Source organism: Tamandua tetradactyla, chromosome 10 (genome assembly GCF_023851605.1).
Source record: "Tamandua tetradactyla isolate mTamTet1 chromosome 10, mTamTet1.pri, whole genome shotgun sequence".
In the NCBI taxonomy this organism is placed as follows: domain Eukaryota; kingdom Metazoa; phylum Chordata; class Mammalia; order Pilosa; family Myrmecophagidae; genus Tamandua; species Tamandua tetradactyla.
Genome location: NC_135336.1, coordinates 106,084,068 through 106,100,064, shown reverse-complemented (window position 1 = coordinate 106,100,064; position 15,997 = coordinate 106,084,068). Strand labels below are relative to the sequence as shown.

General features: G+C 51.8%; 1 protein-coding gene and 1 long non-coding RNA gene across 13 annotated transcripts in view; one reads left to right on the top strand and one right to left on the bottom strand.

Moving 5' to 3' along the window:
- AGPAT3 (1-acylglycerol-3-phosphate O-acyltransferase 3) overlaps positions 1 to 15,997 on the top strand; it is a 130,124-nt gene that overhangs the window by 79,420 nt on the left and 34,707 nt on the right. For 9 of the 12 annotated variants that reach the window (XM_077119124.1, XM_077119116.1, XM_077119117.1 and 6 more), the window contains one exon: positions 12,049 to 12,275. In XM_077119124.1, coding sequence (XP_076975239.1) covers positions 12,098 to 12,275 — 178 coding nt within the window. In that variant the 5' untranslated portion in view covers positions 12,049 to 12,097. Of the gene's footprint in view, positions 1 to 4,306; positions 4,527 to 6,529; positions 6,659 to 12,048; positions 12,276 to 15,997 lie in introns of those variants that run through there. The other 3 variants (XM_077119115.1, XM_077119119.1, XM_077119127.1) reach the window with 3 other exon arrangements.
- Positions 494 to 4,257, bottom strand: LOC143648745 (uncharacterized). The gene is made up of 3 exons (XR_013158755.1): positions 3,994 to 4,257; positions 2,027 to 2,321; positions 494 to 1,750 (listed from the first exon to the last, which is right to left on the bottom strand). It is a non-coding gene; the product is annotated as an uncharacterized LOC143648745 (long non-coding RNA).

Sequence of the window (15,997 nt, the reverse complement as noted above, 5' to 3'; positions counted from 1 at the left end):
TTTCCTGAGGCAGCTGGCTCTGCCGCCGTACTGTCCCCAAGCAGGGACACCAGAAGGGGCCGTAGAGAGAGGATTTCCCTTCTAAAAAGAATGAAAACAGCACTAGCTCCTAGAGCTGAGACCTTTCCCTTCTGGAGTTCTCCTGTTTGTCAACTTCTCCCCCAAGGTCTGGAGCCCTTGTCCCCCGGGAGGGGACACGCGTGCCTGGGCAGCCAGCCAAGTGCTGGCCCTGTGCCGCGGTCAGTCCTCGCCTGCGGGACGGAAGTGAGAGAACAGACCTTGGGTTTGGTGTGAGCAGTTGGGGATTTGAGGAAAGCAGGAGGAAAGGACACGCCCAAGAAGGGAGTAAATTCACTCCTCAAGGAACTGAAGTGAGGAGAAGTTTGGCACGACGGCTCTACCTCGGCTTACAAATCCTGTGCAGCTTCGAGAGGAGGGCGGGAGGCAGGCAGGGGGGCCTGAGGCAGGGGGACACTCGTCCAGTGCCGGGAGCTGTGGGAAAAGCTGACCTCAGAGCAGGAGCAGGTCTCCTTGTAGGGGTGCACAAAAGGGGGGCCGAACTAGCCTCCAACTTCCCGGGGTCCCCCACCTTTGTGGGGGCCCAGAGCAAGGACCCAACCTTAGGACATGAAAGGGAGGAAGGAGCAGCGTCGTGTGTGGTCCTCACAACCACAGTTGAGTGTTTCGTGTGGGGCACGTCACACCCTCCTAAAGGCAACCGAGGTGGGTGGCACGGGCAGTGGCTGGCGGAGGGCAGGGATGGCGGGGCGAGTCGGGGTGACCAGGTAGAGATGGGGCCGTGCTTGCTGCATCCTGGACAGGGAATGAGTCCCCAGCTCCTGCCTGTAACACAAGACGCTGACCCTCAGGGTGGCAGGGTCACAGCACCCACACAGGGCAGAGGGTATCCCACGCCCATAGGATAGCTGAGGCCAACCCCTCCCTTTAGTCCCCGACATGTCTGTCTGGCCAGGATGCCCTCGTAGGGACTCTGTGGCGTCCTCACAGCAGCAGGGAGCTGGCCTCTGCAGCGGGCCATCCCCTTGACTCTCAGGAGGGACTTCAGTGTGGACCTTAGCCCTGGGCAGGGGAGCGGTTTAAGGGCCAGTGCAGCCCCTGGCCCATTGCATGGGCACTCACTTCTTGAACTTGTTCCCCTGGCTCCTGCTTTGTACCCTTTTGGGCAGTGGGGAACTTGCATTTCTGATGGCTCTTTCCCCCGTGGCACATCTGCATCTGGAATCCTGTTAGTTGGGGAGGCGTTGGTTCTATACCCTGTGATCTGTGCTACCCTGAAATGCTTTTCCAGTCCCTGGGCACTCCTCTCTTCCCCACCGCACAGCCCCAGCCCTGGGGTCCCAGCCCTCAGGCAGCCTTCCAAGGGGGCAGCAGGCGGCTGGAACTGGCACCCTTTGGGAGTGCCACCATCTTTTAGTTTGTTAAAGCTGCTGGTATGCAATATACCAGAAATGGAATGGCTTTTAGAAAGGGAATTTATTAAGTTGCAAGTTTACAGTTCCAAGGCTATAAAAACATCCAAACTAAGGCATCCAGAGAAAGATACCTTGACTCAAGAAAGGCCAACATGGTCTGGAACACCTGAAAGGCACGTGGTGGCATCTGCTGGCTTTCTCCTATTTTACAAGGCTTCCCCAACGGCTCTTTCTGCATCTCCAGAGGTCTCTGGCTGTGTCAGCACTCAGCTTTTTCCACAGTGGTTTCCTCTTAAAGGGCTCCAGTAAGTGACCACCTAGAGTAGGTGGAGACACATCTCCATGGGAACCATCTCATCAAAAGTTACCACCCACAATTGGGTGGGTCACATCTCCTTGGAAACAATAAAAAAGCTCCACCCAGCAATACTGAATGAGATTGAAGGGCGTGGCTTTTCTGGGGTACACGATAGTTTTGAACCAGCGCGCGCCCTATCTTTAATGGCCTGCGATGTAGCATTCCCCACTAAGAACACTCCGATGCCCTTTTTGGGGGACATGCAGGGGCCTGTGGACGATGGGTCTTCACTTACGTGTAGTAGTTTAACTCAACCAGGATTTAATTTGCCCCAATTCTACAGGGCAGCAGTTAGAGCTCAGCTCAGCTGCAGGGTTCCACTGTGGGTCTCAGCCGGGTCATCCACGTGCTGCGGTTGGCGGCATCTGCCTGCAGACCGGCGCCATGGTCATTTCTGTTCCATGGGGCCCCTTGCTCCAGCAGGCAGGCTCGGGCGTCACATGGTGGCCGAGGCTCTACGACCTCTTAAGGCCTGGACTCAGCACTGGTGTGATGTCACTGCCACGGCGGTCTGGTCATCAGACGCTGCTCTGTGGGTAGGACATGGGCACAGGGATGGAGGGATTTTGCAGAAATTGTATAGACTCATAGATCAGTCTGGGAAGTATTGCCACATTAACAATAAGTTGCCCAATGCATGAACATGAAAAATTTCCTTATTTAGATTTTATTTATTTTGATTCAACAATGTTTTGTATTTTTTATTGGAAAGTCATATCCTCCTTTGTTTAAATTTTTCTTAACTATGTAATCATATCTGATGCTATTAAAAATGGAATTATTTCCGTAATTTCATTTTGAATTATTCATTGCAAGTATATAAAAATTCAGCTGAATTATATGTGTTGATCTTGAATCCTGAAATATTGATAACTTGTTTATTAGCTCTAATAACTTGTTTATTAGCTCTAATAGTATTTTTAGGGATTCTTTACAGGCTTCTCTATGTAAAATCATATAACCTGATAGAGATAATTTTACCCCTTTCCTTTGTGTCCAGCTCTGTTCTTATGTCCTTCAGGATGTTCTGAGTTTCCTCAAAGAGGTCTTGTTTATTTCTTCTGCAGTTTATGATTAGGTATTTCATCTTTTTCATTGCAAATGCAATGGGAACTTCTCAAAGAGGTTTTATTTATTTCTTAGGCAGTTTATGATCACGTATTTCATCTTTTTCATTAAAATATAATGGGGGCTTCTCCCCTCTCATATCTTCTGTTACTGTGGGTTTACTTGGTGATATGGCAAAATACTCCCAGCTGTGCACTTAAACCCATTCCCTGTGGCTGCCTGAACACGGGTGGACAGCGTGTCCTCTTTTTCACTGTCACTAAGCACTTTCCAGTGGACTGTGAGCCAAAGGAATCTTGGCAGCTCGCATCCTACTTAGTTTTTACAGAATCCCTAGTCTTGAACTTTCGGTTTTCCCCCACTTTGCCAGCTGGAGAGCTGATAAGTGGAGCAGCCTCAGAACCCATACGTTGAAGATGACAGAACTAGCAACAGCCTAGGCCACCTATTTAGCACTTGGAACTGAGTTTCCAACCAGCTGGGCTCCGGATGACCACACAGAGGTGTGCCAACAGCAGCTGGACCCTACAGGGCCACACGGAGGTGAGCCGCCAGCAGCTGGACCCTACAGGACCACACGGAGGTGTGCCAACAGCAGCTGGACCCTGCAGGACCACACGGAGGTGAGCCGCCAGCAGCTGGACCCTACAGGGCCACACGGAGGTGAGCCGCCAGCAGCTGGACCCTACAGGACCACACGGAGGTGAGCCGCCAGCAGCTGGACCCTACAGAGCCACACGGAGGTGAGCCGCCAGCAGCTGGACCCTACAGGGCCACACGGAGGTGAGCCGCCAGCAGCTGGACCCTACAGGAGCACACGGAGGTGAGCCACCAGCAGCTGGACCCTACAGGACCACACGGAGGTGAGCCGCCAGCAGCTGGACCCTACAGGGCCACACGGAGGTGAGCCGCCAGCAGCCTGAAACACTCACTGTGCAAGTATCAAGGAAGAAAGAAATAAACCTATTATTTTGGTTCTTTCTAACTAATTCTGAAGACTGTTTATTTCAGTGTGCAGTCTTCATCTTATTCCTTTCAACTGAAGTCTGTTTTTATAGCAGCATTTTGGTTATAATGAGTCCCGTGGCGTTAGCAGTGTATAAATCTATCATTTGCAAATAGTGATGGTTTTACCTCCTCCTTTCCGATGTTTAGACCTCTTGCTAATTCCAGATGCTGATGAGGTTGGAGTTTATTAATAAGGACATATTCACATTTCTCAGCCTCATGAAAAGTAAGGTGGTTCCTGTAAGTGAGTTTACCCAAAAACTGAAGTTTGTCCTTTAAGCCTCAGAAATAGGATTTTGTTTAATTTAAAATGTTAGGCAGACTCTCATTCCCTGCCTGCCCTCTTCCTGAAAGCGCCATAACCGATGCAGCCCTTCCTCCTGGCCCTTCAGCAGGGCATGAGGACAACAATCGCTGCATTATGCCATCACCCGTGATGTCACCCGGACAGCCCCAGGGGTGCTGCTGCCTCAGGTCCGGGCTTGGCTGTGTCCCGAGCGCTGCCGCCAGCATGCCTGTCTCCGGCACCCCTCCTTCCCCCTTTGCGCGCCTGCTGCCTCACATTGGCTGTCGGCCGGGCAGCCTCAGCCCCAGGCTCGTCCAGGCTATGCTGGCCTTGGGAGTGAGGAGGGCCCAGTCGAGGGCTGGAAAGGCCTGCTGTGAGTAACACAGCCACCTTGCTGATGTCTGGGGGGCCGCTCGCAAGGTGTTTGGGGGTTTGCTGTTGGATCTCTATATCCTTTGTTTCCAGTCCTCAGTCCTGTTTGTAGACTCTCTCCCCAATGTTTCCTGACTTGGTAATGACAGAGATACCCTACACAAATCAGGAACCCAGGCCCCCCCTCGACCCCTCCCTCTCCATCGGCCAGTGTGGCTTTTCTCCAGCACCTCTCACTGCAGACCTGCTCTGCTGTGCGTGCTGGTGTGCTCATGGCGTCCAGCACACATGGGAGGCCGTGTGGGCAGCTATGTGGGAGGGAAGGATGGACGGATGGATGGACAGTCAGATGGGTGGATGGATGGACGGACAGTCAGATGGGTGGATGGATGGACGGACAGTCAGATGGGTGGATGGATGGACGGACAGTCAGATGGGTGGATGGGTGGACGGACAGTCAGATGGGTGGATGGGTGGATGGACAGTCAGATGGGTGGATGGATGGACGGACAGTCAGGTGGGTGGATGGGTGGACAGACAGTCGGATGGGTGGATGGGTGGACGGACAGTCAGATGGGTGGATGGTAGGGTGGATGGACAGTCAGATGGGTGGATGGGTGGATGGACAGTCAGATGGGTGGATGGATGGATGGACAGTCAGGTGGGTGGATGGGTGGACGGACAGTCAGATGGGTGGATGGGTGGACGGACAGTCAGATGGGTGGATGGATGGACGGACAATCAGGTGGGTGGATGGGTGGACGGACAGTCAGATGGGTGGATGGGTGGACGGACAGTCAGATGGGTGGATGGATGGACGGACAGTCAGATGGGTGGATGGTAGGGTGGATGGACAGTCAGATGGGTGGATGGGTGGTCGGACAGTCAGATGGGTGGATGGGTGGACGGACAGTCAGATGGGTGGATGGTAGGGTGGATGGACAATCAGATGGGTGGATGGGTGGACGGACAGTCAGATGGGTGGATGGATGGACGGACAATCAGGTGGGTGGATGGGTGGACGGACAGTCAGATGGGTGGATGGATGGACGGACAGTCAGATGGGTGGATGGTAGGGTGGATGGACAGTCAGATGGGTGGATGGGTGGTCGGACAGTCAGATGGGTGGATGGATGGACGGACAGTCAGATGGGTGGATGGTAGGGTGGATGGACAGTCAGATGGGTGGATGGGTGGTTGGACAGTCAGATGGGTGGATGGGTGGACGGACAGTCAGATGGGTGGATGGTAGGGTGGATGGACAATCAGGTGGGTGGGTGGATGGTGGATGGGAGAGAAGAAGGGAAGGAAAGAGGGAAGGAAGGAATTTTTGGTTATCCTGAAAAAGTGTTCTTTGAGTTGGTTCCTTGGAATCCACATATAATTAGTAGATTATTTTTAATCTTTTAGGCCTCCTTCCTAGAGTATCGAACACAGGGAGGGCATTTTAGCATATTTGAATGTCTTCTTTCTCCAGCAGCAGCTGTCCGCTCACAGATAGACTTGCTCTCAGGAAGACCACTGGGAAGGCAGAGGGAGCCTGCTGGGCTTGGACAGTTCTGGAAGGGGTTATTGGTCTCACACTGACCCCAAACAGTTTTTCTCCCTGATGCCAGGAGCCAGTGCCAGTGGGTCGCCGCAGAGGGCCAGCCCCGTGCTGTCCAGCTCCTGTGCAGTATAGAGTGCAGGGCAGAGGTTTGCCCACTGCCACAGCAGATCTGTGTGTGAGGAATTTGCATACCTCTGAGTTGGGACCTGCTGGCCAGTGCATCAGTGGTGGCAGGTCCCCGGCCCCGTGGAAAGGATGCTGATGATGTTGAGAAGCACCTCCACAGGGGAAAGACTGCTGGGATAGAACTGGGGGCCCTAGCACACGCCTCACTCCCCCCACGGCACCCTGGGGAAGGCTCCTCTGCTTTCAGTCATGGAGCCTGCAGTGGGGGGTGGCCATGGGCCGTGGGAGTTACCTTCTGGGAGCATCGATTGCTTCTGTGCTGACCTTGGCATCCTCCACGGCCTCCCACACTCTCCCCTGGAGCCCTCACTGGGCAGCATCCTGCACTGCGCTCGCGTCTGCTGGGCCTTTCCTTGGCCTTAGCTTGATAGGTGGCAGCTGAGAGAACAGAGCAAGAGGTGAGGCAGGGGGTGTGGCCAGAGGCCCCAGCCTTGGAAGACAGGGCAGGGGGCTTGGCCCGGGGAGACGGGGCAGGGGGCATGACGGGGAAAGACGGGCCCGTGCTGGCTGCACCATGCGCAGCCGGCAGACATCATGTGCAGAAACGTTTACTTTCCGGCCGTCAGTTTTAATGGTGCAGGGGCTGGTGGCATCGCTTCCTCAACAGTGTTTCTCTGGGAAGGCTTTTCAGGGGGTACTGGGCTTTGGGCAAGAGTGGGGAGCCTGGGGGAGGAGACGCAAGGCTGGAGGGCAGGGCCACGGCAGGGAAAGGAGCTGTGGGCGCTCTGCAGGGACAGACTCCAAGGCAAGCTGAGGTGACCACGGGGGCTGCCCTGGAGCCCTGTGGGAGTCGGGCCTGGGGGCTGCCTGCTGGCTGCCTTGTAGCCGGGGTCACACTAAGGCGGGGGACAGGAGGGGCCCGAGTGCTTCCAGGTCTAAGGGCTCTGTGGATGAGGGAGGGGACACTCAGGTCTGAGAGTGGCCAGGGGGACCCGGCAGAAGGTAGAGGCCTCTCATGAAGCAGCTGGTGGTGAGGTAGGCGGGCCTGGGACCCTGACTCTACCCTGAGCATGGACCCACCTGTGAAAGAAGGCACAGTCGCAGCAGCAAAGCGCCCAGAGAGGCCGAGTGTCACCTGGGTCGCGGGCCGAGGTGGGAGGGGTTTTGTCTGGAGGCTCGGTGCAGTCCCTGCCCTGCCTGGACCTCTACTGGGCACCCCTGGGCCCCAGCTTGTCACCCCTGCTTCCCTTCTCAGGCGGCAGGAGCCCTTGGAGCCCACCACCCCTGGAGACTCCCTGTGAGAGGACCCAGCCCAGGCTGTGCCAGCTGCCCCCTGCTTGGTTTTGAGCCGAAGTGGCCACCAGGCTGTGCCACTGTCCCCCAGTGGACTGCCACCCACGACGCACAGGCACTTCCACCACACACGCCAGCATGGGTGGATTTTAGAAAAATTAGCATGAAAAAAACAAATCACAGGAGTCTGAAGTTCAAAGAAGTTAGTGAGGCAGTGTCTTGCTTAAGAGGATAATAAACCTTTTTTTAAGTAAAGGAAGGGAGGTGGATTTGAGGAGGAGTCCTTAGATGGTGGTTTTATTTTGTGTTTCATAAGTTGTTTTACTAAAATTTATTACAAGTGTTTTTTGAAATACCTGTATACTGCCCCAGCTGAATCTGTGTTGTTGGATTTTTGAAACATTGTGTTTGTCTCATTATGCTGACTGTACCTTCTAGGCACCCACAAGTTCTTATAGCATCAATTCAGTGGGAATAATTATAGATCAGAACAAGTTCTGCTCACTTAGGTGATCATGAGAAGAGAGAGCAAGCGAGATGGGGACTGGGGTGCGGTTGGCCCCCAGGCTCGCTCGGCTGGGTGTGCATTTAGTTCAGGGTCGAGGTGGCACCTACCAACTTCCTTATAGTTGCAAGCAGAGGCTGTACTTTTGCGTTGGCGACATCTTGGGGTGCCACTTGGGCACCTCACATCTCCCGTGGGATGTTCTGGGATGAAAATGTTGAATCCAAATTAATCACGAGGAAGCAGACAAATCCAGATTGTGGGTTATTCCCCAAGACAGCTGCCCTGGACCCTTTCAGCTGTAAGTCAGAAAGAGATCAGGGACAGTTACAGGTCAAGGGAAGAACAGGGAGAGCTGCCATTTGAATGCCAGGTGCCTTCCCCTCTGCATCCTGGAGGGGAAAAGCTGTGAAGGCCGTCTGGGGACAAGTGGAGAAATTGGAGTATAGATGGAATATTTGATAATATTCTTATATCAGTGCTGAATTTCTCAGATATGATCACGATAGTGCAATTAAGAGAATGTCCTGGGCAGGCCACAGTGGCTCAGCAGGCAAAGTTCTTGCCTACCATGCCGGAGACCCGGGTTCGATTCCTGGTGCCTGCTTATGCAAAGAAAAAAGAGAATGTCCTGGAGTCATGGCCTGAAATGTTTAGGTTTAAAGTATCATGCAGTACGTATTCAGCACACTTTCAAATGAACTGGCAGAAGTGAAAAATAGAAGTGTGTGTGTACCTAGAAAGATGTAAAATGAATCAGGATATCCATAACTGAAGAATCTAGGAGAAAGGTGGATATTTTGTCTTCAGTAGATTTGACATTTTTCAAACTTAAACTTTGGGAGGAAACATTCCCTCGGAAGCCTCATAAGTCAGACACAATTGAGCTACCTGAGGACAGCCCTCTTGGGCGCACACCATGACCTTCCCAGAGGCGTGCCTGCTCCCGGGGGTCCCCAGCGAGGCCTGCATCAGAAGAGGCTCCCCAGATCCCCTTTGCACCTCCCTTTCCCAGAAGGGCTCTCCTGGGGGCCAGTGCAGGGACACGGGGAACGCGCCAGCCCTGCTTGCTTGAGCCCTGGACTGCCCGTCCATCTGATTTGGGGGTCATTCCCAGTGAAAGTGACCTCTTATGTTTAGGAGCTGTCACGTTTTTATAACGCATTTGTTGCAGAGCTGTTAAGAGTTGCAATGAGATCACAGTCCGGAAGAAAGTTGACTTAAAGTGTCCTGCGTAGGGAAGCGTCAGAGTTAGACCTGAATGTGCTTGCGCTCCTGCAGCAGAACACCATGCTCGGGCGGCAGTGACGCGCCTTCCCGCAGTGCATCGCGTGTCATAAGGCCCCTGGAAGCTGGATGGGGGAAATGCAGAGCCAGGGAGGAAATGGGACCAAGTCAGTTTCCCGACCGCGAGAGAAGAGCTCGTCAGGTACTGTGGAAATGGTCAGGGTGATCCCTCCAGTGACGGTGTTAAAGAGTGATGTTAGTTTTGTTTTAAAGAGTCAGAATTTACAGTGTGCCTTCTAGAATTTATACCCCTTGCATTTTAAAAATTGTATTAAAAATGTAGATAGCAACTTAAAACTTCTGGGGACATACTTCTCTAAGAAACAACTTTAAGGGGGACCTGAGCAAACATACTGCATTTGAAGGGCCCTTCTTGATACACACCCCCGCCCCTGCCAGTCCTGACAGCAGGTCCTTTCACCACAGATTAGAGAGGTCGTAGGCTGGCAAGGAGCCGGCATCTTTCCTCTGCTTTGGACCCTCTGCAGGGGGTGCCTTAGGCTGGGAGGGATGGCCTGGCCCCGGTCGGCTGGGCAGGGGGTGGTCTGGCCCCCGTCAGCTGGGCAGGGGGTGGTCTGGCCCCCATCAGCTGGGCAGGGGGTGGCCTGGCCCCCGTCAGCTGGGCAGGGCGTGGTCTGGCCCCCGTCAGCTGGGCAGGGGGTGGTCTGGCCCCCGTCGGCTGGGCAGGGGGTGGCCTGGCCTCCGTCAGCTGGGCAGGGCGTGGTCTGGCCCCCATCAGCTGGGCAGGGGGTGGCCTGGCCCCCGTCAGCTGGGCAGGGCGTGGTCTGGCCCCCGTCAGCTGGGCAGGGGGTGGCCTGGCCCCCGTCGGCTGGGCAGGGGGTGGCCTGGCCCCCGTCGGCTGGGCAGGGGGTGGTCTGGCCTCCGTCGGCTGGGCAGGGGTGGTCTGGCCTCCGTCGGCTGGGCAGGGGTGGTCTGGCCTCCGTCGGCTGGGCAGGGGTGGCCTGGCCTCCATCGGCTGGGCAGGGGGTGGCCTGGCCCACGTAAGCTGGGCAGGGGTGACCTGGCCCCTGCCAGCTGGGAAGGGGGTGGTCTGGCCTCCGTCGGCTGGGCAGGGGTGGCCTGGCCCCCGTCAGCTGGGTAGGGGGTGGTGTGGCCCCTGTAACTGAGTCTCAGCCCAGCGGCAAGAAAGAAACTGCAAGTTTGGTCACCCTGGGTGCGAGTCCCTATGAGTGCCTTGTTCAGGCTCACAGGTGCCCAGCGGTCCCACTGCAGAGTCCAGGCTGACCGCAGGCACAGGGCTTCATGCGGGAGCATGGCGGCCGAGCTCCAGGGTCTCGGGCACGGTGCTCTTGCTCCTGGATGCTGGCTGGTTGGCTGCATGCGAGACGACAGACCAAGCACAGAAACCGAGCACAGTACTCGGTTGCTCAGTGACAGCTCTGTCCACACAAAAAGCGTGTGCAGTCGTGTACCGCAGCTGGATTCATGGTCGCCAAAAGCTGGGAGAGGGCAGCGTCCTTCTGTAGGCGAATGCGTGAATGTGAGGAACGGGCTTGCCAACAGGTGCCCCCAACCTCAAAGGAGCCCAGGCAGCCCGGCCGCCCCACGGGACCACCGTGCAGAGGAGCGGGGGGGGGGGTGGGGGGCGGGTATCGATGTGGACTCAAGGGGAGCAAAGCTGAGCCGTGTTGCCAGCTGGTGGGCGGCAGGAGTGGCAACAGAGATGTCTGTCTCAAGTGTGAGATGGCTCCACAAGTGTCCAAATGCGTTACAGCTCATGACACTGTGCACGCGATGTGTGTTTTCACCTCAGTGACAGTGACTTTTAAAAACAGATCCTCGTGCCTCTGTAGACACCCTCAGTGCAGCCACTGCTTCGCCTCATCAGCTGAGCCCACCGTGGGGCGTCCACACATTGCAGGTATCCGCTGAGCCCCTGACTCCCTTGGCGGCACCTCAGACCCCAGTCCACCCCCTGCCTCCGTGAACAGCAAGTGCTGCCTTCCCAAGGGCCTGGGTCCTGGGGTCGCCAAGTGGGGCCTCGAGCCAGTGCCTGGGCAGCCCTGCATTGTCAGGCTTGAATCGCGGCTAATTTCTCGTTTCTCTCTATGCAAGGACCAGTGTCATCAGCTTTATAAAGCAAATACAATGGCGAAATGTGAGCTTCTGGCCTCACCTTCGAAACTAAGAAATGCATGTTGGGAAAACAGGAGAAAGGCTAAGTTCTTGGGGACTTATTCTTTTTGTGTTATAATCAAAACCAAAGCCTTTTCAGGTAAAGAGAAAAAAAAGTGCACATTAGATTGAAGTTGAAAAAATACTATCCATTTTGTGTTTATATAGATTTTGTATACAGTTTTTAACTTTTTAAATAAGATAAAAAGAGAAGAAAAGATTTACCATAATATCTTTTCCTAGAGGTCGTCACTATTAATATTTTAGACCAATTTCCCAGCCTTTCTCTCTCCTCTTCTCCAGTGTGTGTGCATCCGTGTGTGTGTGCATCCATATGTGTAGTGTGTGCGTGCACCACTGTGCACGTGTGTGCATGTGCATTGCAGGTGAGCAAATCTGTGTGTGCCCACGTGCGTGTGTGCCGTGTGTGTGTGCAGGTAATGTACACCTGAGTAGTGTGTTCCGCCTGCTGTGCAGCGTTGCTTAGGAAGGACCAGCATCCTGAGTGAGCGGCGCGTGAGCTGCCATCACAGGCTGTGAGTTTGGACTCTGACCAAGCGCCCCGAATGCTTGCTGTCATGGGCCCCCGCCACGTTTCCTGAACCGCATCCCGTCGTGTCCCTCCAGGACGGCCGTTCTCAGTGAAGGACCTTGCACCCGCTACTAAGGAGCAACCATGGGCCTGCTGGCGTTCCTGAAGACCCAGTTCCTCGTGCATCTCCTCATCGGGTTCGTCTTCGTGGTGAGCGGGCTGATCATCAACGCCGTTCAGCTGTGCACACTCGCGCTCTGGCCCCTCAACAAGCAGCTGTACCGCCGGGTGAACTGTCGCCTCTCCTACTCACTGTGGAGCCGTGAGTATCTCCCCATGCTGCTGAGCGCCTGGCAGCAGTAAGGAGGCGAACTGCTGAAAAAACTGGTCTCCAGCTCCCCAGCCTGCAGGAGGCTCCTGCAGGAGGCTCCTCCCGGAGGCAGGATGTGCTCCTAGGGAAGAGCACAGAGGGCGTGGAGGGGCCTCCATCCCATGACAGCTGTGGCCAGGGCTCTGCCCCCCCCCCCCCATGGCTGCCATGGGTGGGCCTCTGTCCACTATGGCAGCCTTGGGCAGGTCTCTGTCCACTATGGCGGCCATGGGCATGTCTCTGTCCCCTATGTGGCCATGGGGATGGCTCTGCCTCCTATGGTGGCCGTGGGCAGGGCTCTGTCCTCCTCCTCATGGGAGCTCCCCAGATAAGAGGTGGGAGGGCTGCGCAGGAGCTTTTAAAAAGTTATTATGGCCAACAGATGTGAAAAGATGCTTAACCCCAAACTTTCTAGGAGGTTGGACCAACTGAAATGCCAACAATTGGCCATTTTGATGCCAGAAGTGGCAATTTCTTATGGTTTACATAATAATTTGGATTTTTTAAAATGTAAACAAAAGTACAGAAAAGAAACTCGGTTCACTGAAGACCCAGCTTTAACAGCTATCATTACATGGTCAGTCTTGTCTCAGCTGTGCACCCAGCCTCCACCCCCCCCCACCCCCACACACACAGCTACAGTTACTCACACCTGAGCACTCATCTGTCTCCTACTGGGGTCGTAGTAAGTAAAGGAGCTCTCTCAGGCCTCCCTCCAACTCCTTTAGGACAAAAAGGAGAATATCAGCATAACCTGGAAGGAGCCTAAAATATGGGCCAGCTTCAAGGGAGGGAGTTAAATCTAAGCCAGGACGACTTGAAGACAGCTCAGGTGGAGCCCTCTTAGCAGCATCCATTGGCCTTCAGCAGAGGAAGACAGAATTACACTCTGGGGGGGAAGCATCTCTAACAGAGACCTGGAGAATCCCACGTATTAAGATCAGTCAAATATGAACTCATAGTCAAAGATCAACAAGTATGCAATGAAAGATTTAGACAAAAATCTTCCAGAAATAACCAGCAGATTTGAGAAACAACCAGGAATGCTGTCTATAAATGAAGAAATAAAATTGTAGAATTGTTTTTTTAACTTTTTTTATTAATTCAAAAAAAATTAACAAACCATTTAAATATCATTCCATTCTACATATACAATCAGTAATTCTTAATATCATCATAGTTGCATATTCATCATTTCTTAGTACACATTTGCATTGATTTAGAAAAAGAAATAAAAAGACAACAGAAAAATAAAATGATAATAGAGAAAAAAACTATACGTACCATACCCCTTACCACCTGCTTTCATTTACCACTATTTCAAACTGGATTTATTTTAACATTTGTTCCCCCTATTATTTATTTTTATTCCATATGTTCTACTCTTCTGTTAATATAGTAGCTAAAAGGAGCATCAAACATAAGGTTTTCACATTCACAGAGTCTCATTGTGAAAGCTATATCATTGTTCAATCATCATCAAGAAACATGGCTACTGGAACACCAGCACTACATTTTCAGGCAATTCCCTCCAGCCTCTCCACTACATCTTGAACAACAAGGTGATATCTACTTAATGCATAAGAATAACCTCCAGGATAACCTCTCAACCCTGTTTGGAATCTCTCAGCCATTGACACTTTGTCTCATTTTACTCTTCCCCCTTTTGGTGGAGAAGGTTCTCTCAATCCCTTGATGTTAATTCTCAGCTCATTCTAGGGTTTTTCTCAGTCCCTTGATGCTGAGTCTCAGCTCATTCCAGGATCTCTGTCCCACGTTGCCAGGAAGGTCCACACCCCTGGGGGTCATGTCCCACGCAGAGAGGGGGAGGGTGGTGAGACTGTTTGTCATGTTGGCTAGAGAGAGGGGCCACATCTGAGCAACAAAAGAGTCTCTCTTGGGGGTGACTCTTAGGCCTAAATTTTAAGTAGACTTGACCTATCCTTTGTGGGGTTAAGTTTCATGTGAACAAACCCCAAGACTGGGGGCTCAGCCTATAGCTTTCGTTGTCCACACAGCTTGTGAGAATATCAAGAATTCAACTTGGGGAAGTTGAATTTCTCCCCACTCTCACCATTCCCCAAAGGGGGCTTGCAAATACTTTTCCAGTCACTGATCAAATCACTCTGGGATTCATCGGGGCATCACTCTGGACAAACCAACAAAATCTCATGTGCTACCTGAGATTCCAAGTACTTATGACATTCAATCAAACTATCTACATGAGTTATATTAGGAAATGCTCTAGTCAAAATCTAAATTTTGTAACAAACATTTTTTGCTTTAGTCTCACACATAAGGTGACATTTTAGAGTATTAATTATCATCTGTTTTCAGCACCCTGCAGTACTGACATTCCTTTGTTCTTCCTCATGCCAAAACATTTTTAAAATTTGTACATTGTACATTTCACTATTATTATACACTCTAGGCATTCCTAGATTATGCCATCTCGATCTTTACCATCTATCTTTCTTTCTGATTTCATTTGTGTCCCCAGCCCGCCTCCCTCTATCATTCTCACATGCAGCTTCATTCAGTGTTTTAACATAATTACATTACAGTTAGGTAGGATGGTGCTGTCCATTTCTGAGTTTTTGTATCCAGTCCTGTTGCACAGTCCGTATCCCTTCAGCTCCAATTACCCATTATCTTACCCTATTTCTATCTCCTGATGGTCTCTATTACCACCGACATATTCCAAGTTTATTCAATAATGTCAGTTCATATCAGTGAGACCATACAGTATTTGTCCTTTAGTTTTTGGCTAGTCTCACTCAGCATAATGTTCTCTAGGTCCATCCATGTTGTTACATACTTCATAAGTTTATTCTGTCTTAGAGCTGCATAATATTCCATTGTATGTGTATACCACAGTTTGTTTAGCCACTCGTCTGTTGATGGACATTTTGGCTGTTTTCATCTCCTTGCAATTGTAAATAATGCTGCTATAAACATTGGTGTGCAAATGTCCATTTGTGTCTTTGCCCTTAAGTCCTCTGAGTAGATACCCAGCAGTGGTATTCCTGGGTCGTATGGCAATTCTATATTCAGGTTTTTGAGGAACCGCCAAACTACCTTCCACGGTGGTTGCACCATTTGACATTCCCACCAGCAGTGAATAAGTGTGCCTCTTTCTCCACCATCTCCCCAGCACTTGTCATTTTCTGTTTTGTTGATAATGGCCATTCTGGTGGGTGTGAGATGATATCTTATTGTGGTTTTGATTTGCATTTCTCTAATGGCCAGGGACATTGAGCATCTCTTCATGTGCCTTTTGGCCATTTGTATTTCCTCTTCTGAGAAGTGTCTGTTCAAGTCTTTTTCCCATTTTGTTATTGGATTGGCTGTCTTTTTGTTGTTGAGTTGAACAATCTCTTTATAACTTCTGGATACTAGACCTTTATCTGATATGTCGTTTCCAAATATTGTCTCCCATTGTGTAGGCTGTCTTTCTACTTTCTTGATGAAGTTCTTTGATGCACAAAAGTGTTTAATTTTGAGGAGAAATAAATAATTTATTTATTTCCTTCTTCAGTGCTCTTGCCTTAGGTTTAAGGTCCATAAAACTGCCTCCAATTATAAGATTCATAAGATATCTCCCTACATTTTCCTCTAACTGTTTTATGGTCTTAGACCTAATGTTTAGATCTTTGATCCATTTTGAGTTAACT